The 27,119-nt window shown below is 42.7% G+C and overlaps 2 protein-coding genes across 2 annotated transcripts in view; one reads left to right on the top strand and one right to left on the bottom strand.

Annotated features, from left to right (window-relative positions):
- Nucleotides 1-14,062, top strand: part of TMEM132C (transmembrane protein 132C) — a 127,678-nt gene extending 113,616 nt beyond the window's left edge. The window contains exons 6-9 of the mRNA XM_039357335.1: nt 7,146-7,351; nt 8,473-8,746; nt 8,877-9,068; nt 11,255-14,062. Of these exons, the coding sequence (XP_039213269.1) occupies nt 7,146-7,351; nt 8,473-8,746; nt 8,877-9,068; nt 11,255-12,451 (1,869 nt within the window). The 3' untranslated portion in view covers nt 12,452-14,062. The remainder of the gene's footprint in view (nt 1-7,145; nt 7,352-8,472; nt 8,747-8,876; nt 9,069-11,254) is intronic.
- Nucleotides 14,063-21,845: 7,783 nt separating this feature from the next.
- SLC15A4 (solute carrier family 15 member 4) overlaps nt 21,846-27,119 on the bottom strand; it is a 28,330-nt gene continuing 23,056 nt past the window's right edge. Inside the window, exons 7-8 of the mRNA XM_039357332.1 lie at nt 25,471-25,629; nt 21,846-22,873 (exon numbers count right to left, since the gene is read on the bottom strand). Of these exons, the coding sequence (XP_039213266.1) occupies nt 22,737-22,873; nt 25,471-25,629 (296 nt within the window). The 3' untranslated portion in view covers nt 21,846-22,736. The remainder of the gene's footprint in view (nt 22,874-25,470; nt 25,630-27,119) is intronic.

Here is a 27,119-nt window from a genome sequence, read left to right on the forward strand (position 1 = left end):
GTTATAAAATAGCTAGGTTATTTGTATTCCAGATTAGAGCCCAACCTGAAATTGGATGTAATTAGACCTTCTTGAAAATATATCTAAAAACCATTGAGGTAAACCATAGACATAATATATGTAGCTCCAGCTATTAAAGAATCCCTACTGGATTTTAATGCCTCCGTATTAATAATGAAGCCAACCTTCCTTTGGCTCAAGGCAATTTGAGGCTTTGTCGGGTTACCGTTGTCTACCAACCCTTCAAGCTTTCTGTTGAAGATACATATTTATGAAACCTTCTTGAACTGACATCTATATATTTTAGTTCACGATCTTCCTAATGTGTATAGAAAGCCCCAAATTGTGTGGCTACTGGATCTGTCATTCTCAAATCTCAGAACTTCCTTCTGATGATGCAGCATCTCTGCCACAGGTATGGTCCTTAGTCTGTCAAAGATTACAAGCTGCCTTAAATTTCCGTCTTTGTTCTGGTGAACTAGGTCAGGGGTAGGCAACCTTGGCTCATTTATGACTCGTGGACGTCAACTCCCAGAATTCCTGAGCCAGCCATGCTGAGGGGAAAGGGAGAGGTTTCTAAGCTGAGCCAGGCTGGCTCAGGAATTCTGGGAGTTGAAGTCCATGAGTCATAAAGCAGCCTAGGCCAGAGGTAGGCAACCTTGGCTCTTTTATGACTCGTGGACTTCAACGCCCAGAATTCCTGAGCCAGCCATGCTGAGGGGAAAGGGAGAGGTTTCCAAGCTGAGCCATGGTGGCTCAGGAATTCTGGGAGTTGAAGTCCACCAGTCATAAAAGAGCCAAAGTTGCCTACCCCTGAACTAGGTCATAAAATCTTGAGCATTACAAATATAAAGGGTAAGAATCTTCAGAGTCTTATTTCAATTAAACCTAGAAACTCTCGCAGCAAAGCAAAGGCTCTGCTTTGATCCTATTCTTCTTCTGTATTGTTTCTACACTATTTTCCTGTTGTGTCTTGAAATACTGTGCACTCCGTCTTCGACAAGTAGAAATATTTCCATGAAATGAACCCCAGAAAGAGTGCAGAGAAGAGCAACAAAGATGATTAGGGGACTGGAGGCTAAGGCATATAAGGAATGGCTGCTGGAATTGGGTATGTCTAGTTTAATGAAGAGAAGGACGAGGGGAGACATGATAGCAGTGTTCCAATATCTCAAGGGCTGCCCCAAAGAAGAGGGAGTCAAGCTATTCTCCAAGGCACCCGAAGGCAGGACAAGAAGCAATGGATGGAAACTCATCAAGGAGAGAAGCAACCTAGAACTAAGGAGAAATTTCCTGACAGTGAGAACAATTAATCAGTGGAACAACCTGCCTCCAGAAGTGGTGAATGCTCCAACACTGGAAGCTTTTAAGAAGAGACTGGACAGTCATTTGGCTGGTTAATTGTTCTAACGGTCAGGAAGTTTCTCCTTAGTTCTAGGTTGCTTCTCTCCTTGGTTAGTTTCCACCTGTTGCTTCATGTCCTGCCTTCTGGTGTTTTGGGAGAATAGCTTGACTCTCTCTTCTTTGTGGCAGCCCCTGAGATATTGGAACACTGCTATTCTGTCCCCCCTCGTCCTTCTCTTCATTAAACTAGACATACCCAATTCTGGAAGAGTGAGATTTAATATTTCGTACATCCACTCTTGCTATATCCCTTGGTATACCCTTCCAACAAAGGCTGGTACATAAAACATATATATCGTTGACAAGCTGGTAATTCTCCATCCATAACAATATAAGTAACACACTTGAAGTGTAACTGATGTTCCAGGATGTTCAGCCAATTCTTTTCCTATCTCTCTCCTGGTTTGGGTTATCAAACGCGCTCGCCTTCTCTGATTCTGAATTTATACTCCACCCTGCAGTTATAAAAGTGCTCAATCTCCCAAGGACGGGTCTAACCTTTTAAAAAGTGGACCAGAAGATATTTACAGTGGCACTAAAACATAAAGAATAGCCCACATTTTTGCTGGCTCAGCGAGATTCCGCTAAGATGCTTTTTTGGTGTCTATGAATAATGAGAGTTCCGTTCTGGACCTTGGGAATTTCTTCCCCTCCTAGAAACTTAGAAAAGGAGCCAGCTATTTTTATTTTGCAAAACTTGAGGGGAAAATGAAATCGCTTCCCTCTCTGGAACAGATTGCTCAGATTTGAAACAAGCCTTGTTTTGGCAGTCAAATTCCTTCTATTAATTTCTGTGTCTGTTCAAGTGCAAGTGAGTTGAGCATGTGCTAAGATTGGCAGCAAGGAAGCCAACGGAGAAGATACATATAATAAAGGAGAATATCTGCAGCTCAGGGTTGAAATGGAGGGTCCTTGGTGCTCTTTGAGCTTGGTGGTTTTCTTGCAGACATTTCATGACCCAACTAGGGAACATTGTCAGTGCTAGACTAATGAAATGTCTGCAATAAAACCACCAAGCTCAGAGAGCACCAAGGACCCTACAGTCGTCGTCCTCCTCCTCCTTCTCCTTTTGTTCTTCCTCTTCTTCTCCTCCTCCTTCTCCTTCTCCTCCTTCCCACAAATCCCACTCTCTCCTTGCACTGATGATGTCACCTAGTTTGGGTAATGAAATGTCTGCAAGAAAACCACCAAGCTCAGAGAGCACCAAGGACCTCACAGTCCTTCTCCTCCTCCTCTTCCTCTGTTCATCTTCCTCCTTCTCTTCCTCTTCCTCCCTTCTTCTTCTTCTTCCTCTTCCTCCTCGCATTGATGATGTTACCTAGTTGGGTCATGAAACATCTGCGGGAAAACAACCTCAGAGAGGACCAAGAACGCCAGAGTCATTCTCCTCCTCCTCCTCCTCCTCCTCCTCCTCTTTTCCATAAAGCTCATTCCCTTCTAGTACTGATGATGTTCCCTAGTTGGGTCATGAAATGTCTGCAAGAAAACAAGGAAGCTCAGAGAGCACCAAGGCCCCCTCAGATACATCTGAGTAGATCAACCCAGAGGATCAGGGCCGTGTTAGGATTTTAAAGACACAAATGTCTCTCTCTTTCTCTCCTTTTCCTGCATGCCTCTTTAAAGGGTAAGGAATGCTAATAAACCTGAGGAAGTTAGTAAAAATCCATAGTTTTTAGTATCTCCCCTAACACTGATGCTGAGATAAAATATGTGTATATCTCTGGTAGTTTCCACCTGACCGTCAAATTCAGCAGTTGCTAAACTTGAAGTTTGGAGGACCAGATGTACAGTAGATGTTTTGAATGTTGGACTAGGATTGTAGAGGTTCAGGTTGAAATTCCTGCTTAGCCATGATGGAGATCCGTAACAAGCTGCATCCATCCTGCTTTCCATTGTCTTAGAAGTCAACCAAATATCCCATCACCCCCAACTCTCATGAGATTTTTTCAATGTGCAAATATCCCATGATCCTCAACAAATTATGATCCTGACTCTTTATCCTGTGATCCCTGACTCTTTTATCAGATTTCTCAGTGAGCAAACATCCCATAATCCCCAACTCTTATGAGATGTCCCAGTGGGCAAACATCCTATAACCCCCAACTCTTACGAGATTTCCCAGTGGGCAAATGGTCCATAATCCCTAACTTGTAAGAGACTTCCAATGGGCAAAATCTTCCATGATCTCCAAATCTTGTTAAATTCCTGGGTTAACAGATGAGATCTTGCGTGAGTCCTGGCAGGAATGCAGGATCTGTGTGAGCTTCAGGCATCTTTCTAAGATCACGCATGATCTTGTGAGCCGTCTCTTACTTTTAACTTTCTTTCTCACTCCTTTTCTTACCGCTGAACAAGACTAAGTTACAAGGCACGGTGCCTCAAACCATCATCAGCTCCAAACTAGGCATGGTGACATGTCGACAATGCGAACTGGCTGTGACAAAAAGAATTGTTTTGACCTTAATTTTCTTTATTCCGCCTTTATTTGTATGCTGTCCCTTTTTCTTGTGATGAAAGCAGTTTGATAAAGAAGAGACAGATGTTGGATCTGGGGTCTGGGAGCAATATTTTATTCCCTCTATCCGGGGTAGCAGGAAGTTTTCATGAGTTCATGGACCAAGGCCGCTTGTTCCCCAAAATAAAATCTCTTATTGCATTCTTTAAAGCCTGGGGATTTATAGATAGGATATTGTTTAATGAAGCACAGACACCAGGAGGTGTTAGATGCTACAATGAAAAGGAACTGAGTTATCAGACTTACAACATCCTTCTGGGGTTTATTCACTCCTTGCCAACGAGTGCTAAATTATGAGAAAAGGTGAATAGTTAGGAACAAGCCCATTTTAATGCTTTATTCTTTGCACTTCGTACTTGATCAATACCTCCCATCAACTTGGTTTAGTGATATAAGGGAAGTTTATTCCATCTCAATTTTATACTAACTTACCCAGCAACAATCTTCTAGACAATCTCAGACAATCAGCTGTCTGAGATTGTGTAGGTTCTCCTGCTTAAGCAAGGGGCTAGTCCCTTCCACCTCTATTCTATTCTATTCTATTCTATTCTATTCTATTCTATTCTATTCTATTCTATTCTATTCTATTCTATTCTACCCCGTCCCATCTCATCCCATTCTCTATACTATACTATACTATACTATACTGTATTCTATTCTGTATTCTATTTTCTACTCTACTCTACTCTACTCTACTCTACTCTACTCTACTCTACTCTACTCTACTCTACTCTACTCTATTCTATCCCATCCCATCCCATCCTATCCCATCCCATCCCATCCTCTATTCTATTCTATTCTATTCTATTCTATTCTATTCTATTCTATTCTATTCTATTCTATTCTATTCTGTTCATCAAGAAGTCTAAACATCTATGGTGATTCTCAGTCTTCCAGGTTATGGTTGTCTCAAAGTTTGTTTGTTTTTTTCAAAAGGCAACTGGACTTTCTTTGGTTTTCCTTGAAGACATTTCGCTTTTCATCCAAGAAGCTTCTTCAGTTCTGAATGGTGGACGTTGGAAGGATTTATATTCCTTGCAGTCATCTGGTCGTTAGCACTCTTTCTGAGAGTCATTGAAGATACTTGGACAGATAAACCTCCTCCGTCATTCCGTCAGAACCGAAGAAGCTTCTTGGATGAGAAACGAAACGTCTTCAGGGAAAAATAAAGCCCAGTTGCTTTTTGAAAAAGCACCCTTGGGACACCAGAACTCAGTAATAATAATAATAATAATAATAATAATAATAATAATAATAATAATAATAATAATAGTAGTAGTAGTAGTAATAATAATAATAATAATAATAATAATAATAATAATAATAATAAAGTTGGAAGGGACCTTGGAGGTCATCTAGTCCAACCCCCTGCTCAGGCAGGAAACCCTATACCATTTCGGACAAATGGCTGTCCAGTCTCTTCTTAAAAACTTCCAGTGGTGGAGCATTCACCACTTCTGGAGGCAGGTTGTTCCACTGATTAATTGTTCTCACTGTCAGGAAGTTTCTCCTTAGTTCTAGGTTGCTTCTCTCCTTGATGAGTTTCCACCCGTTGCTTCTTGTCCTGCCTTCAGGCGCTTTGGAAAATAGCTTGATTCCCTCTTCTTTATGGCAGCCCCTGAGATTATGATGGATTGCACGGTCAGCCAGATGTTTAGATTGGCTTTGGCATTTTTGTCTACCTATCAAGTCCTTCCCATACGCAGATGTTGTCCTTTGAGGGTGTTGAAGGTGTTGTTGCAAGATGTAAGCTATTCCAAGTCAATCTACCTTTTGCAATTGACTGATGCTGTTTGTCGATGCCGGTGGTGTTCAAGTGGTGCTTCAGATGTTTTGCAATTATACCCAAGGCACCTTTTACTGTTGGTACTATCTTTGCAAACAGCATCTGCCTATTCCAGGTCCTTGGGAAGGACTCCAAATCCAGTTGCCAGTTCTTTAGCAAATATTGGCATTCATTCATACCAAGTTCTTCCCAAGAACCTAGAATGTCTTAATGGATTGGCTTATTGCAGCTCCAAGCAGTGATTAATAGTGATCCTTATTATTATTTTCCAAAACAGCAGTACTTTTTTTCTTCTCCCTTGAGATATTACAAATCCCTAGGACTTTACAAAGAACACCCAGCAAAAATAATAATTCCTCCTGTGATGGACCATTATCTCTTTTTTATGGTTGGTTTTGTGCTGCTGAACTTTTCTTTTCATTCAACCTCAGGGCAGCCTCCCGCCTTCTCGCCGCCAGCGTTGAACTGGATTTATTATTTAGCATGTAAATATTGTCCCAGAATGGAAGCACACATTAGCATAGCCAATTTCAGAGAGATATCCGTAATCGCTTCTTTAATCAGTGTTGAATTTTACAGACCACTGAGTTTTCTCTTCTGTTAACATGCTGGGGACAAGCTGGGTGGCAGAGACAGATAATGGATGGATAAATAGGCAGATGATAGAGAGACAGAGAGAGGGATGATACAGGGAAGGTAGATAGATGATAGCTGGATAGCTGATAGATAGATAGATAGATAGATAGATAGATAGATAGATAGATAGATAGACAGACAGACAGACAGACAGACAGACAGACAGACAGACGATAGAGAGGATACAGGGATGGTAGATAGATAGATGATAGCCGGATAGTTGGATAGATGAAAGGTAGGTAGACAGACAGACAGACAGACAGATGATAGAGAGATGATACAGGGATGGTAGATAGATAATGATAGCTGGATAGTTGGATAAATGATATAGATAGATAGATAGATAGATAGATAGATAGATAGATAGATAGATAGATAGATAGATAGATAGATAGATAGATAGATAGATAGAAGAGACAGGGAGAGAGATGAGAGAGAGAGAGAGAGAGAGAGAGAGAGAGAGATGGTTGACAAAGGGGCTCTGTAATGACATTGTCACCATAACATTCTTAAAAGTGTCATAAATGATGCAGAAAACCTTGCAATTGGTTAATCACGCACCTTGTGTCAGGTATATTTCCAGTGAAATCATTTGAGCATCACCAAAGCCTTACTAAATGGAGCCAGGGCTGAAAAGCTAAATATGTGTGGTCTGATCAGGGCCATCATTTTGTCCAAAGGCCCGCCCCTGGCTCTCAAAATTCCAGATGTGCCCCGAAGATCTCCTCCCATCCATGCCAGACCCACGCGAGTACGTCCTCTGATTCCTTCTTGACCTCCTCCTGTTTTCATTCTTTTCCTTAGGTGTCTGACCGATGCGACTACGTTTTTGTCAACGGCAAAGAGATGAAAGGAAAGGTGAACGCTGTGGTGAACTTCACGTACCAGTATCTCAGTGCCCCCTTGCGGCTGGCCATTTGGGTCCCACGCCTGCCTCTTCAGATTGACGTGTCGGACACGGAGCTGAATCAGGTCAAAGGCTGGAGAGTCCCCGTTGTTTCCAACCAGAGGTGGGTTTTGGTTGCTTGGCTCAAGATTTGTAGCCTCTGTCTACGTTCAAAGGACTCCGAGTCCTTCTGTTTCTGTTGCGCCTTCTTTTTCAATCCCCTGTTCTGTTTCTTTCCCTTCTTTCTGTAGATAAGGAAGATGAATTTATAAAGGGACTGGGAAAGGGATCTCATATTTCCTAGGGTGATCCAGTTCAGTCTTTCCCCAGTTCCAGAGGGCATGGTGCAGTGGTCCATGTTGGATTGGATTCGGGAAAAATCAGCATCAATCTGCCACTCAATCAAGGGGCTTTCTGAAAGATAAATAGTAGACGGTAGATAGATGATAGATGGTAGTAGATAGATGGTAGATAGATAGATGATAGATGACAGAAGATAGATAGAGAGATAAGAAAGAGAGAGGTGATAGATAGATAGATAGATAGATAGATAGATAGATAGATAGATAGATCTCTATCAGCTTCCTCTCTATCTTTATTTCTATAGATCTCTATCTGAGACAAACAGACAAACAGGTTTTCGCGGGTGTTTGTATGTAGGTCTTTGGTTATTCGGGTCTAATAGTGTCTCCTAGAAGCACGAAGCCGAAAATACCAGCCTGAAGATGACGAATGGGACTTCGTCGAAACGTCGCCAAGATACTTCCAATTTTACGCGAGAGAAAACCCGAACAACCAAAGACCTACATACAAATACCCGCGAAAACCTCAGAAAACACACACACACACACACACACACACACACACACACACACAAAGAGAGAGATATGTCTGTATCATCTCTCTCTCTAGCTTTCTCTCTGACATCTCTATCTCTATATTTCTATCTATCTCTTCTTAATGTAGTTTATATAATTATTGGGGTGAAGACAATTATATTTCAGAAGTGAACAAACATATTTAATTGGTTCAAGCTTTTACAAATTCTTCCCTAGAAGAAGCCTTTGTTGGAGGAGTTTGGTCCATGAACCAACGATGAATTGTCTTCTCCAAACAGCAGTTGACCATGGTGAATCTCCTTTTAAGAGCATCTTCTTTGTGGAAGAAGCCATGGCATCTTTGAAGTGTGATGTGTCTATTCAGCTCGTTGGGCGTGAAGGCAATCTCAAAATGCTAATTTTTCAGATTGACACGGGAGAGTGATGATGAAGATGGAGATGAGCGGAAAGGAAGAGGTTGCACCCTCCAGTACCAGCACGCCATGGTGCGAGTCCTCACCCAGTTTGTGGCTGAAGATGCCAGCCCATCAGGGCAGCTGTCCTATTTGCTGGGCTCCGACTGGCAGGTTGACATAACAGATTTGGTGACGGACTTCATGAAGCTTGAGAAACCTCATGTGGCCCAGTTACAAGGAGGCAAGGTTCTGGTTGGGCAGGAAGTTGGCATGACAATGGTCCAGGTCAGTCTATCACATTGGTAGGAGAACATTCCTGCCTTGATCTTCCATTCTCTAAAGGTATTTGAGGGAAAAAAAATGACAGTGTAACTTTGATATATTCCTAAGAGCATCTCTCTATTGACTTCCAAAGGTCCTTTCTCCACTATCTGACTCCATCTTGGCCGAGAAGACTGTGACGGTGTTGGACGACAAAGTGACCATCACCAATATTGGAGTCCAACTAGTAGCTGGGTTATCCCTTGTTCTTCAACCCAGCACAGCTAGCCGTCAAGCTTTCATGGCTACCACTATAGCTCAAGAATTGCTCCACATTCACAAACAGGTATTGGGGCTTTCGTGAGTCATATGCTGAGCCCTGTGTCTCCAGAATCTTGGTGTCATGTTTCTGTCAGATGAAACTCTTCAAAAGAACTTCGAGGCATTGTTTACCTTAAAGAATCTTTTATTCGAGAAACAAAGTATTGGCACAATATAGTTAAAACCAAAAACTGAATTCCCCTCCCCTGGGCACAAAGTAGCAAAGCAAAATTCCCTCCTCCAATTAACAGTCATAAATCACATTCCCCAATTAGCTTGAAGATGGGTTTTCTCCCCAGCTCTCCAACCCACCAAATCTTTATCAACTCTGGGTGCAATAACCTTGATTCCCACAGCTGAGTTTTTGTTGTTATGACTAACTGGACTCTCATCCACATCCCCCCTCCCAGCATCAACTAACTCCAAAAGCAAAAGAGAAAAGATGGCTACGTTTCCATCTGTTATCAAAGCAAGAACACCTGTTGTTAGTAGCGTTGACACTTGGCATACTACTTCATCTTTAACCCATGTTTCCTTATTGTCCAAGAGATACGGTGAAGACTGAAGGATGGGGAAATTAAATTGGTCCTCGGATTGGGAAAGTCATCCAGTCTTGTTATCTTCTGGCTCCATCTAAAAGCTTATTTCTTCACAAATATCCCACTGAGGTCCAGGCATGTCCTTCCCATGGCAGTGGTAAAACCTTTTAAACTAAATGGGTATACATTTGTACCAATTCTTCTGAAGAAGAAGGAAAGACCACTCTCATGTTTAAATGATGCTTGTGTCCAGGGACAGAAGAGATTTCTCCCCCCCCCTTTTTTTTTCTTTCCTGGCTGTTTCCTACCTGGAAAGTATAATAATCTTTGAGGACCATTAAACTAAACAGCTCCCGTCTGCATTGCTTAAAAGTATCAGATTTATCGATCGGACCTATTGATTAAGCATTCCAGCCCTATAAAAGCCACTTTTCTCTCTCCTTCCCATTAAAGCTGATTTGTGTCAGAAGACTGCAATCTCCTTGAAAAGTTGCTGGCCTCAAAGCTAGTACGGAATAATGGCTTGAGAAAATAAGAGTGGCAGATAGCAACTTGGAAAACATACCCAGGAAAGTCCTTGACTTGCCAAGTGTCTGTTTAGTGATGAGGTTAAGGAGCAGTTGAATCCCAATAGTCATTGGGACTCAACTGTAATAATTATTTATTAATTTGTGGTTGTTAGTCGCGAAGTCGTGTCCGATCCATCGCGACCCCATGGACAATGTTCCTCCAGGCCTTCCTGTCCTCCACCATCTTCTGGAGTCCCCTAAACCTCATGCCTACTGCTTCAGGGACTCCATCCAGCCACCTCATTCTCCAGCGCCCCCTTCTTCTCTTGCCCTCCATCTTTCCCAGCATCAGGCTCTTCTCCAGGGAGACCTTCCTTCTCATTAGGTGGCCAATACTTGAGTTTCAACCTCAGGATCTGGCCTTCTAAAGAGCAGTCAGGGTTGATCTCTTCCAGGACTGACCGGTTTGATTGCCTTGCAGTCCAGGGAACTCATAGGAGTCTTCTCCAGCACCACAGTTCAAAGGCCTCCATTCTTTGGCGCTCAGCCTTTCTTATGGTCCAATTTATTAATAATAGTAATAATTCCAAAACCTGGAATTAAGGAGAAATTTCCTAACAAGTGAGGACAATTAATGAGTGGAACAGCTTGCCTTCATAGAGGGTTCACCACTGGGACTAATTTGATTCCAGAATGAATGTTGATGAACCAATCTGAGGAAAAGTGGAGTTCAAGAAAAGCTTACAGCCGTGTCTAGAATTCATTGATCTTATGGGATCAGGATTGAACTTTCTTTCATAGGAACCCAACTGGATCACACCATCATCTAGTTCAGAGTTCCTTAAGCTCTTTGATCTCATCAAGTGACCCATTTTCAAAGGACCTTGGAGGTCATCTAGTCCAACCCCTGCTCAGGCAGGAAACCCTATACCATTTCAGACAAATGTTTGTTCCAATCTCTTCTTAAAAGCCTCCAGTGATGGAGCATTCACAGCTTCTGGAGGCATGTTGTTCCACTGATTAATTGTTCTCATTGTCAGGGAGTTTCTCCTTAGTTTCTCCTTGGTTAGTTTCCATCCATTGCTTCTTGTCCTTCTAGTCCATGAAAACTAATGAGATGTTCTACTTATGATGTTCAACTATTTCCTTTTGTTTTCTGCTAGGAGGCCATGGTGAGCTCCTGGATTCAATTCAGCGATGGTGCTGTGACCCCACTGGACATCTACGATCCCAGCGATTTCTCTCTCTCGGCCTCCTCACTTGATGAATCGGTTGTTTCGGCCCATCAGAGCTCTGCTGCCCAGTGGCCAGTGGTGGTAGCAGAAGGAGAAGGGGAAGGCCTACTGGTCAGAGTAGATATGATGATCTCTGAGTCTTGCCAGAAATCCAAAAGGAAGAGTATCCTAGCAGTTGGCAACGGAAGCATCAAAGTCAAGTTTGGCCAGAACGACGCCAACTCCCACGGCCTTGGGGATTACAGTGCTGAGGAAATTGAAAACCATGCCAGTGACCGGAGGCAGAAGGAGTTTGACCAAGAGCACCATAGCCAGGAAGGACAATATTATAGGAGTTCTTCTGCTGAACGAGAAGAAGGCCTCAAGAAGAAGACGGGCGGGACAGCCAAGTCGACAATCAAAAGCAAAGTCTTCAAAAGTATCCCTGAAGGAGATAAACTTTCAGATGATGGTCTACTCCAGAACATCCCCATTGACTTTACCAACTTCCCGGCTCAGATCGACCTTCCCCAAAGCAATAGTGGTGTGGAGGACAGTGACCTGGTTCAGACACCGAGAGGTCTCAGTGACCTGGAGACTGGGATGTATGCCCTGTTAGGAGTCTTCTGCCTTGCCATTCTGGTCTTCCTGATCAACTGTGCCACCTTCACGTTGAAGTACCGTCACAAGCAGCTTCCCATGGAAGAGCAGACCTCCATGAACCATTCTCATGACTGGGTGTGGCTTGGGAATGAAATGGAGCTGCTGGACAACCCAGCAGATGTCTCGCCTCCACCCGATGAGTGCATCACGAACATAGACCAAGGGATAGGCTTTGATGCGGGCCATCAACTCCTCGTTGGCACGCCCAAAAAGCTCCCGAGTCAAAGCAGTCCAAAAGTTCAATGGGGGGACAAGCAAATTAGGGACCTGAAGCAGGAGCACCCATTGCATTCGCCCACCTCCAAGAGGAAGCGGGTGAAATTTACCACATTCACCACCATTCCTCCCGATGATGGCTCTCCCACCGTCAACTCCATCCTCAACTGCAGCGAAGATGACATTAAATGGGTTTGCCAAGATATGGACCTGGGAGAATCAAAACAGATCAGGAACTACCTGGAAAAGCTCAAAGAGAAAGTGTAGCAGCGTCACTTCTGGGTTTTCAGAGCACCTTGATGCCTTCAGATGCATTGGAATATGTGAATACACAAATATATGCATGAACTGGAGTGGGAATTGAGTAGATGGTGTATAGGATCAATTCTGATAACCTGGCAGATACGTTCTTCGATAAAAACCAGCTAGACGGCAGTGTCTAATCAAGCTGGATGGATTGCAGGAAACAAATCAGAGTTGGACCTGGTTAGTCCTTGGATAGAACATCATCAAGATGTTCTTGGCCTGTAGGCTCTACTGGGAAGTAATAACCCAACCAGAAAGAAACAACAACAAATTATTTCCATGTTGTTGCCAACGATATTTACACAGATGTTTTCATAAAAGTTCATTCCATGTTTATTATTTGCCAAATAATAAACGATAGATGATTTCTCCCAACCCATCCTCTTCAGATCAGATGTTTCCATGGTCAAGTGGAAGCTCCCAAGGAATAGTTGGTGCCTAGGTGGGGCAGGATGTCATGAAGAATCAAAAGGTTGGGTTTTCAGAGGTTATCAAGTGGAAAGTAACCAAAAGTATTGTTTTTTAGAGAGAGAGACAAATCAAAGTGGATAGTGGAGATAAAAGGCCACCCACCCTTCAGATCTCTTTGAAAAGTCTTGAGGTCTAAGGAGAGCTTGAGGGAGTCTTCATGCTTGACTTACCGTCCCTTGAGTTGGAGAGAATTGGGGATGACATCTTGTGCAGCAGAAGGAAACTGGGGTCACTTTTGGATTTAGCTGCATTTTTTTTTTGAAGGTTCCCATGTGGAAATTCAGTTCTCCTTCTCATCTCTCTTCCTTTCCTCAACATAGTCTTTCTGCAAGTCATTTGGGGGAGATGAGACTTATTTTACAGGTATTCCAAGAGTTTTGGTCCAAACCTAACATAAGCCACTGAAAGGGTCTTGCCACTTGGAGCAGAAAGCTTTGGCACGGGAATTCTAGATGCAGCCATGAGCTTTGGCTGATTTTAACCAATGACAATGCATTCATTCCCCCTTGTGTCCTGTGCGTGATGTCACAATGCACATAGAAAAGGGGTAGGGCACCACAACATTGCTTTCTTCAGCCTAACCACCAATGGGTAGACAGAACAGCAAACCCTGATTGGTTCAGCCTTGTAGCAAATCAGCACCACTTGGTGTTGAGCGTTGTCTAACCCTGGGGTCCCCAACCCCAGTCCGTGGATGGTACCAGGCCACAGCACGCCAGCAACCGGTCCGCACAAACAAGCAAAGCCCCATCTGTGGGATGCAGGCAGCAGACAAAACCACACATCCTTCATCCGCGGGAAAAAAAACTTAACCAGTCCCTGGTGCCCCAAAAGTTGAGGACCTCTGGTCTAACCAACATCCGTGCCTATCTCTGAAGGTTTTCTTTTTCCCACTATCTTGAAAGCGAACCAATGTTCTTTTTGAGAAGACAGAGCTGATCTGGAGTCTGGAAGGTCTTCTCTTGGCTTGGAGAACAATAAGCTTGAAATTAGTTCATTCTAAGGCAGTGGTTCTCAACCTGTGGGTCAGGACCCCATTTGGGGTCTAACGACCATTTCACAGGGGTCGCCAAACAACGCAGTCCGCCATTTCCCCCCCCCTTTTCCTTAGCTGTGCTACTCCCTTTTATTCTGTTGGCTTTTGAAAGCCAATAGAATAGACTCTCTTGAATAGAGTCTAATTCTATTGGCTTTCAAAAGCCAATAGGAATTGTCCAGGCTGTCTCTGCCCTGCTGAGCCCGCCAAAAGTCCCATTCTGCAAATGGTGCTGCGCCAGTTGAGTAGTCCTCGACTTACGACCGGTTGATATTCCAGCTTTTCGTTCTGGTCCTCCTTCACTGGAAACAGAAGTCAGTGTTAGTTCAATGGACTTGGTTGGCTGGGTTTGTATAACCCAACGAACCAGATCTGGTCAAATCTGTGTGACAGCCATTCCACTGGTTCAGCTAAACCTTGATTAGCTGTCTCCGTGCGTAGTTCAGCATATTCACTCAGCCCATGGGGTTAATTTACAGCTGGCTGCGTTGTACAAACAAACGCAGAAAAATTGGTTCAGTCAGTCGCCAGATTAAACTCGTGTGAATGAAGCGTCTGAAAGCTTTCCAGCCGGTTTGGGAAGGGGGAACCTGCTCTGTCAATCATCATTAGGGATACTTAAATGCCTCATTGCATTTTATTTGTGCCCTGTTTGGGTTTTGGCTTCCTCCCACCCCAAACACCCGTCTGTTTTACTTCTCTTCTTTCTTTGGGATGGCCTCCATGGATCTTGACACCTTGTAACGCAGACCGACTTTATTTTTTCTTTTGCTTTTGACAAGACTGGCCTAGTATTCACTGTAAACTGAATGAATGTAATATTTATTTCTACATGTCCACGGCTGTAATTAAAATGTTTCCATGGCTTGGTTAAAAGTCAGTTTGTTCGGAGGGGGGTCCACCAGGGTAAAAAAAATAATAATCAAATCTTATGTTCTTCTCCCAAGGCAAACGCAGCTCCTAAGGGGGTGATTAAGGTCATATTAAAAAATGCTGATGGGGATCACCGACAATTACAAGTAAGTTCTTTTAGCGACCGTTAAAAGTTACATCGTGACTGAAAGATGTGACCGATGACCGCTTTTCAGTTATGACCTTTGCAGCATCCCCATGAGACTGGACAGCCATTTGTCTGAAATGGTATAGGGTTTCCTGCCTGAGCGGAGTGTTGGACTAGATGACCTCCAAGGTCCCTTCCTACATTATTATTGTTGTTATTATTATTGTTGTTATTATTATTATTAAGCAAGCTCAGAGAACACCTATAGTCCTTCCTTCCTCCATAAATTCAATCCCTTCTAGCACTGATGATGTTACCTAGTTAGGGTAATGAAACGTCTGCAAGAAAACAAGCAAGTCCATAGTCCATCCATCCTTCCTTCCTCCCTCCCTCCCTCCCTCCTTCCTTCCTTCCTTCCTTCCTTCCTTCCTTCCCTCCCTCCCTCCCTCCCTCCCTCCTAAATTCAATCCCTTCTAGCACTGATGATGTTACCTAGTTAGGGTAATGAAACATCTGCAAGAAAGCAAGCAAGCCCATAGTCCGTCCTTCCTTCCTTCCTTCCTTCCTTCCTCCCTCCCTCCTTCCCTCCTTCCTCCCTCCCTCCCTCCCTCCCTCCTAAATTCAATCCCTTCTAGTACTGATGATGTTACCTAGTTAGGGCAATGAAACGTCTGCAAGAAAACAAGCAAGCTCAGAGAGCACCTGGGACCCCTCAGATACATCTAAGTAGATCAAGCCAGAGGATCAGGGCCGTGTTAGGATTTTCAAGACATTTCAAATCTCTCTCTCTTTCTCCCCTTTGGGTCTACGTACCGTCTTCAGCCTCTAGGCTGCTGTATCTCTCCTGGTGTCCAAGCAAACCACTCTCAGCAAGCTAGCCTTTTTTATTGTTGTTGTTTGAAAAAACAAAAAACGGGGGGGGGGGAGGGCGTGATAAACCAGGATAGACCAAGTTGTAAAAGAAAGTTGATTCGTCTCCAATGTTTCAAAGTAGCCAGAGGAGGGCGCCTCATAACTTCCTATCTGATAACTTGCGAATTTTGCTCTGCTCTTCTGCTTTCTCCAAATCCTGTTTAAAAAAAAAAAAAAAAGCCACTGCTGTGCTAAAGCCTGTTGTTTTGAGTGTGTGTTTGAGTGTGTGTGTGTGTATGAGGGGGGGGGGGTAGGGTTGGTAGAGGGAATAAAACAACCAGCTGTGCTTGGAATAGTTTGGCAGAGGAGTAAAATCTGGTTTCCCACCGTTAAAATTGGTTCTGCAATTCCATGAGCTCTTTAAAGTGCTACCTTTGGGGGGGGGGGCGAGGAAAAAAAAGCTCCTCTACACAAACACACACACACACTCACACACACACAGAGACATACACACTTTTTCTTTGCTGCATCCAATTGGCTTTGAATAACTAGGCTGCTGGCTTCAGATGCTGAGTTTGCTATCAATGCTTGCCCAGCTTTTGAAAGACTTTTGAGAGGAGCTGTTGAAATTATACTGCCTGGTTGAAATGCAAGTATGAAAAGAAAAAAAGAGAAGAGAAAGGAAAAAAGGGAAAGGGAGGAGAGGAGAGGAGGAGGGACTAGGAGGAAAAAATAGAATAGAATAAAATAGGATAGGATAGAATAGAATTAAAATAGGAATAGAATTAAATTAGGAATAGAATAGAATAAGAATAGAATAGAAGAATAGAATAGAATAGAATAGAATAGAACAGAATAAGATAGAATAGAATAGAAGAATAGAATAGAATAGAATAGAAAAGAAAAATAGAATAGAATAGAATAGAAGAATAGAATAGAAAAATAGAAGAATAGAATAGAATAGAATAGAATAGAGCAGAACAGAACAGAAGAATAGAATAGAATAGAATAGAATAGAATCTGGAAGGGACCTTGGAGGTCTTCTAGTCCAACCCCTTGCTCAAGCAGGAGAACCTGTAACATCTCAGACAAGTGACTGTCCAGTCTCTTCCTAAAAACCTCCAGTGATGAAGCACCCACAACTTCTGGTGGCAAGCTGTTCCACTGATTAATTGCCCTGTTAGGAAAGTTGCTTCTCTCTTTGATCAGTTTCCATCCATTATCTCTTGCCAGGCCCTCTGGTGCTTTGGAGAATAACGTGACTCCCTCTTCTTTGTGGCAGCCCCTCAAATACTGGGACACTGCTATCATGTCTCCCCTACTTCTTCTTTTCTTTAGCTAGCCAAACCCAAGTCCTGCAGCTGTTCTTCAGAGGAAAGGAAAGGAAAAGAGAAAGCAGCTTCTGCAAAGAAAGTCTATCTTGCCCTACCTAAATAAAGCCTTTAGGCATAGGGTAGCCCTGAATTGCTATAAGACCAAGACCAAGTTCCACACCTGTGGGATCTAGACATAATGGTTGAAGGTTCTCCATCTCTGTAGGCTTTTATGAAGAGGTTGAACAGCCAGTTCTATCTAGAGGATGGCCAAGTTTCTTTTCCTGCAGATGGCAAAGGCTTAGAGAAGATGTTCCTTGGGGTTCCATCAGCATCACAACTTCCTAGTTCTGTGATTTATGGATGCAGCCAATTTAGCCGTTGGCAAGTGGCCGTTCAGAACCAGCCATTGTTTTATTGACCCTCACATTGGCACCAGACAGGAAAAAAAAACCATGAACTCAATTTGGACTTCAGTTCCTGTATTATGGAAAAGAGATTGAACTTTTTGTTTTGCTAAACCAGGAATTAAACTCTCTCTTTCCTTTTTATGTCCCTAATTAGGACCCCAACTTTTGGAGAATAAATTCAGACCGTTGGCTACGGTCAGCCTCGTAAAGGACCTCATTATTGTAAGCCCTCCAAAAGTAGCAATGAGTTATAATTATTTTCTTCTTTCTAATTGGGCGTCTGTGTCTCTGTTTCCAAACAGGGCTGGAAAACAAAGGACTAATTGCAGGAAACTTTTGATTTTTAATTGACATGCAGGAAATGAAAGTAGGCAGAAATGACTGCCTCAAACAAACCTCAGCAAAACTCACACAACAAAAGGGTTTTTTTTTTTTTTAGCTTTTTGCCAAGGGGGGAGGGAAATCAGATTTTATGTGCACGGTCCAATGTAGCCTTTGAAAATATTGGCTTAGGAAAGCTGTACGTGTAACTCCAGGCATCCTTTGACTGTGTGTGTGTGTGTGTGTGTGCGTGTGTGTGTGTGTCAAAAAAGTCACTTTGGCAGTTGTGTGTGATTGAAAACACATCAAATCCACCTAGAAGAGGGATGTTCTGTTCTCTATTCTATTCTATTCCTATTCCTATTCTACAATCTGTCTATTCTATTCTACAATGTCTATTCTATTCCATTCCATCCCATATTCTGTTCTGTTCTATTCTATTCCTATTCTATTCTACAATCTGTCTATTCTATTCTATTCTATTCTATTCTATTCTATTCTATTCTATTCTATTATTTCTATTCTATTCCTATTCTATTCTACAATCTGTCTATTCTATAATGTCTATTCTATTCTATTCCATTCCATCCCATCCCATATTCTGTTCTGTTCTATTCTATTCCTATTCTACAATCTGTCTATTCTATTCTATTCTATTCTATTCTATTCTATTCTATTCTATTATTTCTATTCTATTCCTATTCTATTCTACAATCTGTCTATTCTATAATGTCTATTCTATTCTATTCCATTCCATCCCATCCCATATTCTGTTCTGTTCTATTCTATTCCTATTCTACAATCTGTCTATTCTATTCTATTCTATTCTATTCTATTCTATTCTATTCTATTATTTCTATTCTATTCCTATTCTATTCTACAATCTGTCTATTCTATAATGTCTATTCTATTCTATTCCATTCCATCCCATCCCATATTCTGTTCTGTTCTATTCTATTCCTATTCTACAATCTGTCTATTCTATTCTATTCTATTCTATTCTATTCTGTTCTATTCTACAATCTGTTCTGTTCTATTCTATTCTATTCCATTCTGTATTTTCTCCTATTCTATTCTATTCTATTCTATCCTATCCTATTCTATTCTATTCCTATTCTACAATCTTTCTGTTCTATTCTATTCCATTCCATTCCATTCCATTCTATTCTGTATTTTCTCCTATTCTATTCTATTCTCTATTCTATTCTATTCTTTATTCTATTCTATTCTATTCTATTCTATTCTATTCTATTCTATTCTATTCCTATTCTACAATCTGTCTGTTCTATTCTATTCCATTCCATTCCATTCTATTCTATTCTTACCTAGAGTACTAAGCAGTTGGAAATAGACATGACCTTCTAAATTCTCCCCCCCCACTCAAAAACAGCTGCACTTTGTTAACCTCAGAAAACATCCAATCTAATCTGTGCTTCCTGAAAACCACCAGTTCCGATATTTCATTTCCCTTCCGCCTGAAATCTATATAAAAATATTTCAAGTGCTCTCTGCCAATATTAAAAACACTCCAGAAGGCGCACACATGCTGCAATTTTGAATTATTGCTTCTCCGCACATATATATTTTCCCCTCTGCGCATAAGTCTTTGGTACACAATATTTTTGATGTGTTTTTAAAAGCAAGAATCATAGCAATTTAACAATACTGCCTTGGCAGCCCGCGCATGTTATGCTTTGGAATCGCGGTGCTGTTATGATTCTCTGAGTGCGATTTCTGAATTATTAACCTTTCATAAATACTTAGCTGGAGCATTAATGGATTTACAACGGCTGGGTTCGGAATAGATAGCTGCAGACCGATTAAGGTACATTATCTTCTGAATCACAAGGAAGAGAAGACAAACCAAAATAGGCAATAAAAAACAGTCAACCCTGAATGCCTTGTTTGGGATTGCTGTTTGCTTCCCTGAAAATGCAGGTAGTCCTCAATTTATGAGGGTGATAGAGCCCGTCCATTGCAGTCATAAAGTGTGACAGTCATAAAATGGGTCACCCATGTGACTGACTCATTTTACATCCTAGTCTTGTTTTTGTCATCTAATGTTCAGTTTGGCCATGTACTAGCCTCCCATTCTTGGCTAAACAGATAAAAAAAAATACTCTCCAGCAAATGAAGTTTAATTTTTTAAACTCTTCTTCCAAATTTTCTCTGTCCACCAGGAGAAATGGATGGATAGATAGATAGATAGATAGATAGATAGATAGATAGATAGATAGATAGATAGATAATGATATGGATGGAGAGAGACGTTAAATGAGAGATAGATAGATAGATAGATAGATAGATAGATAGATAGATAGATAGATAGATAGATAGATAGATAGATAATGTTAAATGATAGATAATGTGGATGGATAGATAGATACATAGACAGACAGATATGGGTGGAAAGAGATGATAGATATGGATGGATAGATAGGTAGGTAGATAGGTAGATAATGATATGGATGGAGAGAAACGTTGATAGATAGACAGATAGGTAGATAATGTTAAATGATAGAGAGATAATGATATAGATGGATATATAGATATATAAGATGATAGATAGACAGACAGACAATATGGATGGATAAACAGACAGGCAGGCAGACAATGATGGATAGATGAAAGTGATAGAATGATACTGAGATAGAGATAGATGATAGACAGACAGCTGATCATCTGCTTTCCTATTTGAAAAGGAAGGACAGGACTTTTGAAAATTCAATGTGGAACCCACCCCCACCCCGATAGTGTCAACATCAGCAGGTGACTGAGATTAAAGGTTGGTTAGTTCGAATTCACGACGGCATAATTCTAGCCCATCAAGCCATTAAAGCTCTGACAGCCATTAAGGTGTAATTTTTTTTCTAACTTCGGAGGAATAGACGCTAAATCACCCTAAAAAATTTTCTCCAGGAGGAGACAGTCGTTTTATTACCTAATAGAACGGAGGATGAATGGCTTCAGAGTTAGGTGCCCACAGACCTGCCTAATAAAATAGATTTTTGTCAAATAGAATAAAACACCCTTTTTGCAAACTGAGCTGGCTTTGGGATTGACCCCCGCGGGTTGGTTTCATAAATCAGATTAATTTAATGGTGATATCGGCTTTAGGTGAAGATGGGCATAAGTCCAGGACTACCTAAGTAGACCTTGGCTTACAACAGACCGTTCAAAGTTACAACAGCACTGAAAAAAGAGACTTGTGGCCGTTTTTCACTAGAAAAACTAGACATACCAAAATACCTTCCAATAGTGTTGCACCACCACATCAGTTTTTTAAGTACCGAGTTCACTCTCAGACATTTTCACCTTGCAACTAAAATGACTGAATTTGGAGAGAAAATATAGAGACGAACCGTTTTTTAAAATCTATTTACACAGGGTCACATCACAAGGGTTGTGTAAACAAGTTTAAAGGAAGATACTTGATATTTTTAAAAAGAGAAGAGAAGAGATTTGCCTCCTCTCCTTGGTTAAGAACTAAGCAGCAATTCTCAGGTTGTTGTTTTTTTTTTAAAAAAAAAAGGCAAAGTTGATTTTCCTCCCTCCAGTGACTCTAAAATTCAGTGCAAAGAGTTGGTTTGAAGGGTTCACGAGTCAAGGTTGGGACTGAGACAACTTAAAAAACACAAGCGGATGAAGATTTAAACCCAAATGTCATTAAAAAAAAACCCTGGGAAGGAAGGAAGGAAGGAAGAAAGGAAGGAAGGAAGGAAGGAAGGAAGGAAGGAAGGAAGGAAGGAAAAGATGGAGGGAAGAAGGGGAAGGAAAGGAAGGAAGGAAGGAAAAGATGGAGGGAAGAAGGGGAAGGAAGGAAGGAAGGAAGGAAGGAAAAGATGGAGGGAAGAAGGGGAGGGAATGGAAGGAAGGAAGGAAGGTGAAAGGGAGGGAGGAAGAAGGAGAAAGGGAGGTAGGGAGGAAGAGGGAGGGAGGAAGGGAGGAAGGAGAAAGGGAGGGAAGAAGAAGAGGAAGGAAGGAAGGAGAAAGAAGGAGGAAGGGAGGAAGAAGAGGGAGAGAGGAAGGCAGGAAGGAAGGAAGAAAAGAGGAAGGAAGTGTCAGGAAACAGGAAAGAATATGCCAAACCAGTTTCACACTCCCAAATAATTGCTAACATAAAACCAAACCAAACATTCCCCCCACCCCGAAACCTACAGTAGGTTTAAAAATATCCTTTATTTCAGCCTTCTCTAACTAGTTCTCTTCATACCCTGGAGGAAAAAGGCCTATAATTCCCCAGCCATAACGCCAGAGCCCTCGGCAGAGCTTCGGAGTGCCACCCACCAGGACTGCTGGTGATGCTCGTGTAAGAGAGAACGTTTGATGCCCAGCGACGAACAAACCCAAGTTGGCGTCGCACCGTGGCCTACGGGCCCTCAAAAGGCATCCAAGGGGAGGAATGAATTATTTTTCAAGCTAGGATGTGTGACGCGGTCACGCAAAGGCGTGCCCGCACATCCGATGCGCAGTTCTGTCCGCCGAAATGCTTCTGGGTTTGTGATGTTGGGTTTCAAAGGCGACATCCTGGCTTGAGCAGATTGGAGGGGGAAAAAAAGCATCAGAGAAACGTGGACACCTCAGACAAGGTCTGGTCTACATCCCAAGATGCAGCCTGGAACATTAGTTTGCTAGCGTAAGGCACTCTCTGCTTTTAGCGGTGTGTGTTTGTGTGTGTATGTGTTGTGTGTGTGTGTAAGAGCAGGGAGGGGGCCAAACTAGAAGTCAAAAATCATGCAAGTGAAACGAAAACGCCCTTCTGAAATGGCGGTCTCTCGCTGGGTCAGCCACAGCTCCTGATCCCCCCCCCCCACTGACTTCCACATCTTCTGTGACGGTCGCGTCAAGTCCGTCCAGCGTTCGTCCTCGACTTCTGACGGTCGTATTTGACAGACACGATGAGGAAAAGCAGCAGGGTGACGCCCTGGATCACTGCCAGGAGGAAAAAGTAGTAGTTTAAATGGCAACCGTTGATGTTACCTGCAAGGGAGACAAGAGGCGGAGTAAGCAGCTGACCAGGAAGCAGAAAAAAGTAAGGAGACAGGTTTTGTTGTCTAGGGATGGAGCCTGGGAAGTTAGAACACGTCCCAGAAGGAAAACGTTTAATTTAAGGCAAAGGTTGGGACTCATCTAAGGTGGGCAGATATGAAAAAAAAAGAAAGGAAAAGAGGAGGGGAGGAGGGGAGGAGAGGAAGAGAAAAGATGGAAGGGAAGGGAAGAGATGGAATGAAAGGGAAGGGAAGAAGAGAAGAGATGGAAGAGAAGAGAAGAGAAATGGAAGGGAAGGGAAGAGGAGAAGAGAAGGGAAGAAATGGAAGGGAAGAGAAGAGAAGAGATGGAAGGGAAGGGAAGAGAAGAGATGGAAGAGAAGAGATGGAAGGGAAGGGAAGAAATGGAAGGGAAGGGAAGAGGAGAAGAGAAGAGAAGGGAAGAGATGGAAGGGAAGGGAAGAGAAGAGATGGAAGAGAAGGGAAGAGAAGAGAAGAGATGGAAGGGAAGGGAAGAGAAGAGATGGAAGAGAAGGGAAGAGAAGAGATGGAAGGGAAGAGATGGAAGGGAAGGGAAGAGAAGAGATGGAAGAGAAGGGAAGAGAAGAGATGGAAGAGAAGAGATGGAAGGGAAGGGAAGAGAAGAGATGGAAGAGAAGAGATGGAAGGGAAGGGAAGAGATGGAAGAGAAGAGATGGAAGGGAAGGGAAGGGAAGAGATGGGAGGGAAGGGAAGAGAAGAGGAAGAGAAGAGAAGGGAGAGGAAGGAATGAAGGAAGAGAAGAGAATGGAAAGGAGAGGAAGGAAGAGGAAGAGAGGAAGGAAGGGAGGGAGGGAGGGAGGAAGGAAGAAAGGAAGGAGAAAAGAGCAGAATGCAGATATGATTTCCTGACATTGACAGCCAAATCAGACCCCTTCAGCCCAATCAAAACATACTAATTAAACATTTCCTTTGCTTACGAAATTACCTGAATTTTGTCAATTTGCCAGTCATATCTGTGTCAAGGTGAAGCCTCTTTTCTTTGCAAGCATTAATTCAATTAAACCCATTTTTAATCAGAGGCGAGAACCACAGCAAAGCTCTTCCACCTGACACCTAAAAACAGGATCTATATTTCCCCGGAAAAGCACAGGGGCTTAAAAAACTGCCTCCCCCCCCCCCTTTTACGGATCAAACTGCGCAGGCCATAAAAATCTTTTTCTCGCGCGCACAAGGCAGAACTAATTTTAATTGTTTCAGAGGAATGCTGGCTGGCAATTTCGGGGTCTTGCAGATCCGGTGAAGGAGAGGATTTCAGCCTGATCGATTCATCGGGAAAATAATTGCCCAGCCGAGCATTTGTAAGGCTCTTCTTGCTGAATCAGTTTCTTGCCTGATTTGAGAAGGTCCTGAGAACTTTTATGCCCCCCCCCCAAAAAATGTTCCCCGTTAGCTCATTTAGTGAAGTAGAGTGCTTCCATGCTACGTACTAAGTTGGGTCTTGCTCAGCTGGTTCCCCGAGATTTCAGAGGAGAATGTGTTTATGAGAGGGTTTTTTTTAAATTTACAATCCCCGTTCGCTAAAAATCAGAATCAGAATAGAGCTGGAAGGGAGCTGGGAGGTCTTCTAGTCCAGCCCCCCGCTCAAGCAGGAGATCCTATACTATTTCAGACAAGTGACTGTCCAGTCTCTTCTTAAAAATATCCCGGGATGGAGCACCCATGATTTCTGGAGGCAAGCTGTTCCACTGGTTAATTGTCCTCACTGTTAGGAAGTTTCTCCTTAATTCCAGGTTGCTTCTCTCTCTGGTCAGTTTCCAACCATTGTTTCTCGTCCTGCCCTTTGGTGCTTTGGAGAATAATTTAACCCCCTCTTCTTTGTGGCAGCCCCTCAAATATTGGAAGACTGCTATCATGTCCCCCCCCCCCAGTCCTTCTTTTCTCTAGACTAGCCATTCCCAAATCCTATTTCCAGAAGTTGTGAATGCTCCAGCACCGGAAGTTTTTAAGAAGAGACTGGACAGCCATTTGTCTGAAATGGTATAGGGTTTCCTGCCTGAGCAGGGGATTGGACTAGATGACCTCCAAGGTCCCTTCCATTATTATTATTAATATTATTGTTGTTATTAATCATCACACAGTCCGCCAGATGTTCAGACTGGATTTGGCATTTTTGTCTGCCTATCGAGTCCTTCCCAAGGACCTGGGATAGGCAGATGTGGATGTTTGATGGTATTACAGATCTCGTTGCAGGATGGAAGCAGTTCCTAGTAAGGCCGCCTTTTGCAATTGACTAATGGCAAATTTGTCAATGCCGATGGTGTTCAAGTGGTGCTCCAATTGCACCTATTACTATTATTATTATTATTATGAGACTGGACAGCCATTTGCTTGAAATGGTATAGGGTTTCCTGCCTGAGCAGGGGGTTGGACTAGATGACCTCCAAAGTCTCTTCCGAGTTTATTATTATTATTGTTGTTGTTCCTGTTGTTTTGTTGTTGCTGCTGCTGCTGTTGTTATTCATATAAAAGGTAAACTTGAATATGGTTTTCTGCCTGCATTTTTTTTTTTGTGGAAAAAAAAAATCCCAGGCAATAGAGATAACTGACCCAAATCCGTGTGATTACTCATCCAACCGATAGAGTTGAGAGACACCAACTCCAGGAGTCCGGAACCCACGAAAGAGCCAATTCCAGAAAAAAAGAAGAATAGACCCATGATTGCACTTTGCATGGATTTTGGAGCAGCGGAATAGGCAAATTCCAAACCTGGAACAAAAAAAGAGAAGACAGACAGACAGAAAAGGGTGAGTCCACGAGCTAACTTTGACAGAAAGATTCCTGTTTCTCTGCCTCTCTATTTCGTTGGGAGCGATAGCGCTAGGCGCAAAACCTAAGTTCCTCTCGGGACAAGGGTGAAGCAATGGATTTGCAGACCTTTATAATCTATTTGCCTTTGAACTCCTTTGCATCGCAGGTTTTATACTCTGCGTTAATGGTGCTCTCACCACTACAGAACAAGGACAGTTTTTGGCTTTTGTGCTGAAATTCCATTCAAAACGGGGCATTCTGACGTACCCAAAACTCGAAGCGCCATCACAAACTTTGTAGTTCTGTGCTCTCCAGAACTCTCTGGAAATTCTGCCACCTCGTGTCAGACGCGCAGCTACACTCCAAGGCATGGCCGGGTGAGCCGTGGATCCATTGATTGCTTCCAAAAATGAGGTCTCGCTGTTTTTTTTCAGATGAAGCCTCTTCAGAATTCAGAAAGAAGCAAAATCCTTAACTTTCTAAATCTGAATCGCCCTGGAGAAGAGAGGATAAAAACATGGCTCGTTCCCTACTGAAAGGAACGAAAGAACGAGGAACGGGTGAGTCTTGTTCTCAATCCAGAATTCAAAATCGAAAAAACAAAACAAAAAGCAAAGCCCGATTCCCATTTGCACTCCCACCAAGCCTTAGAGCAGTGGTTCTCAACCTGTGGGTCGGGACCCCATTTGGGGTCGAACGACCATTTCACGGGGGTCGCCAAACAACGCAGTCCGCCATTTTTTTCCCCTTTTCCTTAGCTGTGCTACTCCCTTTTATTCTATGGCTTTTGAAAGCCAATAGAATAGACTCTCTTGAATAGAGTCTAATTCTATTGGCTTTCAAAAGCCAATAGGAATTGTCCAGGCTGTCTCTGCCCTGCTGAGCCCGCCAAAAGTCCCCTTCTGCAAACAGTGCTGCACCAGTTGAGTAGTCCTCGACTTACGACCGGTTGAATAGTCCTCGACTTACGACCGGTTGGGGGTCGCGGCATTAAAAAGGTTTGAGAACCACTGCCTTAAAGGTTGCCTCTGGAGGCTTCTCGAGCAAGTGGCCAAATTGCCATTTCAAATGTGTCCAGAGGGGAAAAAAAGAAATAATTCAACATGAGGAGTGGGAAATAACGGAAGCCGGCGTATTGAATTTTAATCAAGCCTAAAGACCAGCAATGCCATCGTTCTTGTGTACCGCTCACATTTTAGAATCAGCAACACAGAGGGAGACATACACACACACACACACACACACACACACACACACACACACACACATGACACTCCAGTGTGCACATTCCTCGTCTAGGGGAGATGGTCTTTTTTGCAGATTGGATGTTTATTTATCTGCACCCCGCTCTTATTGATTTTTTACGTGCAACGCAAGCTGGTGAACACCTCCCAACGCGCCGTTTTCCTCCTAGTTTACTCACAGCGACAAACTGGAGTGGTGAGTTG

The sequence above is a fragment of the Crotalus tigris genome, unplaced genomic scaffold, assembly GCF_016545835.1.
Source record: "Crotalus tigris isolate CLP2741 ecotype Arizona unplaced genomic scaffold, ASM1654583v1 scf7180000018891.247784533:1973344, whole genome shotgun sequence".
NCBI lineage: Eukaryota > Metazoa > Chordata > Lepidosauria > Squamata > Viperidae > Crotalus > Crotalus tigris.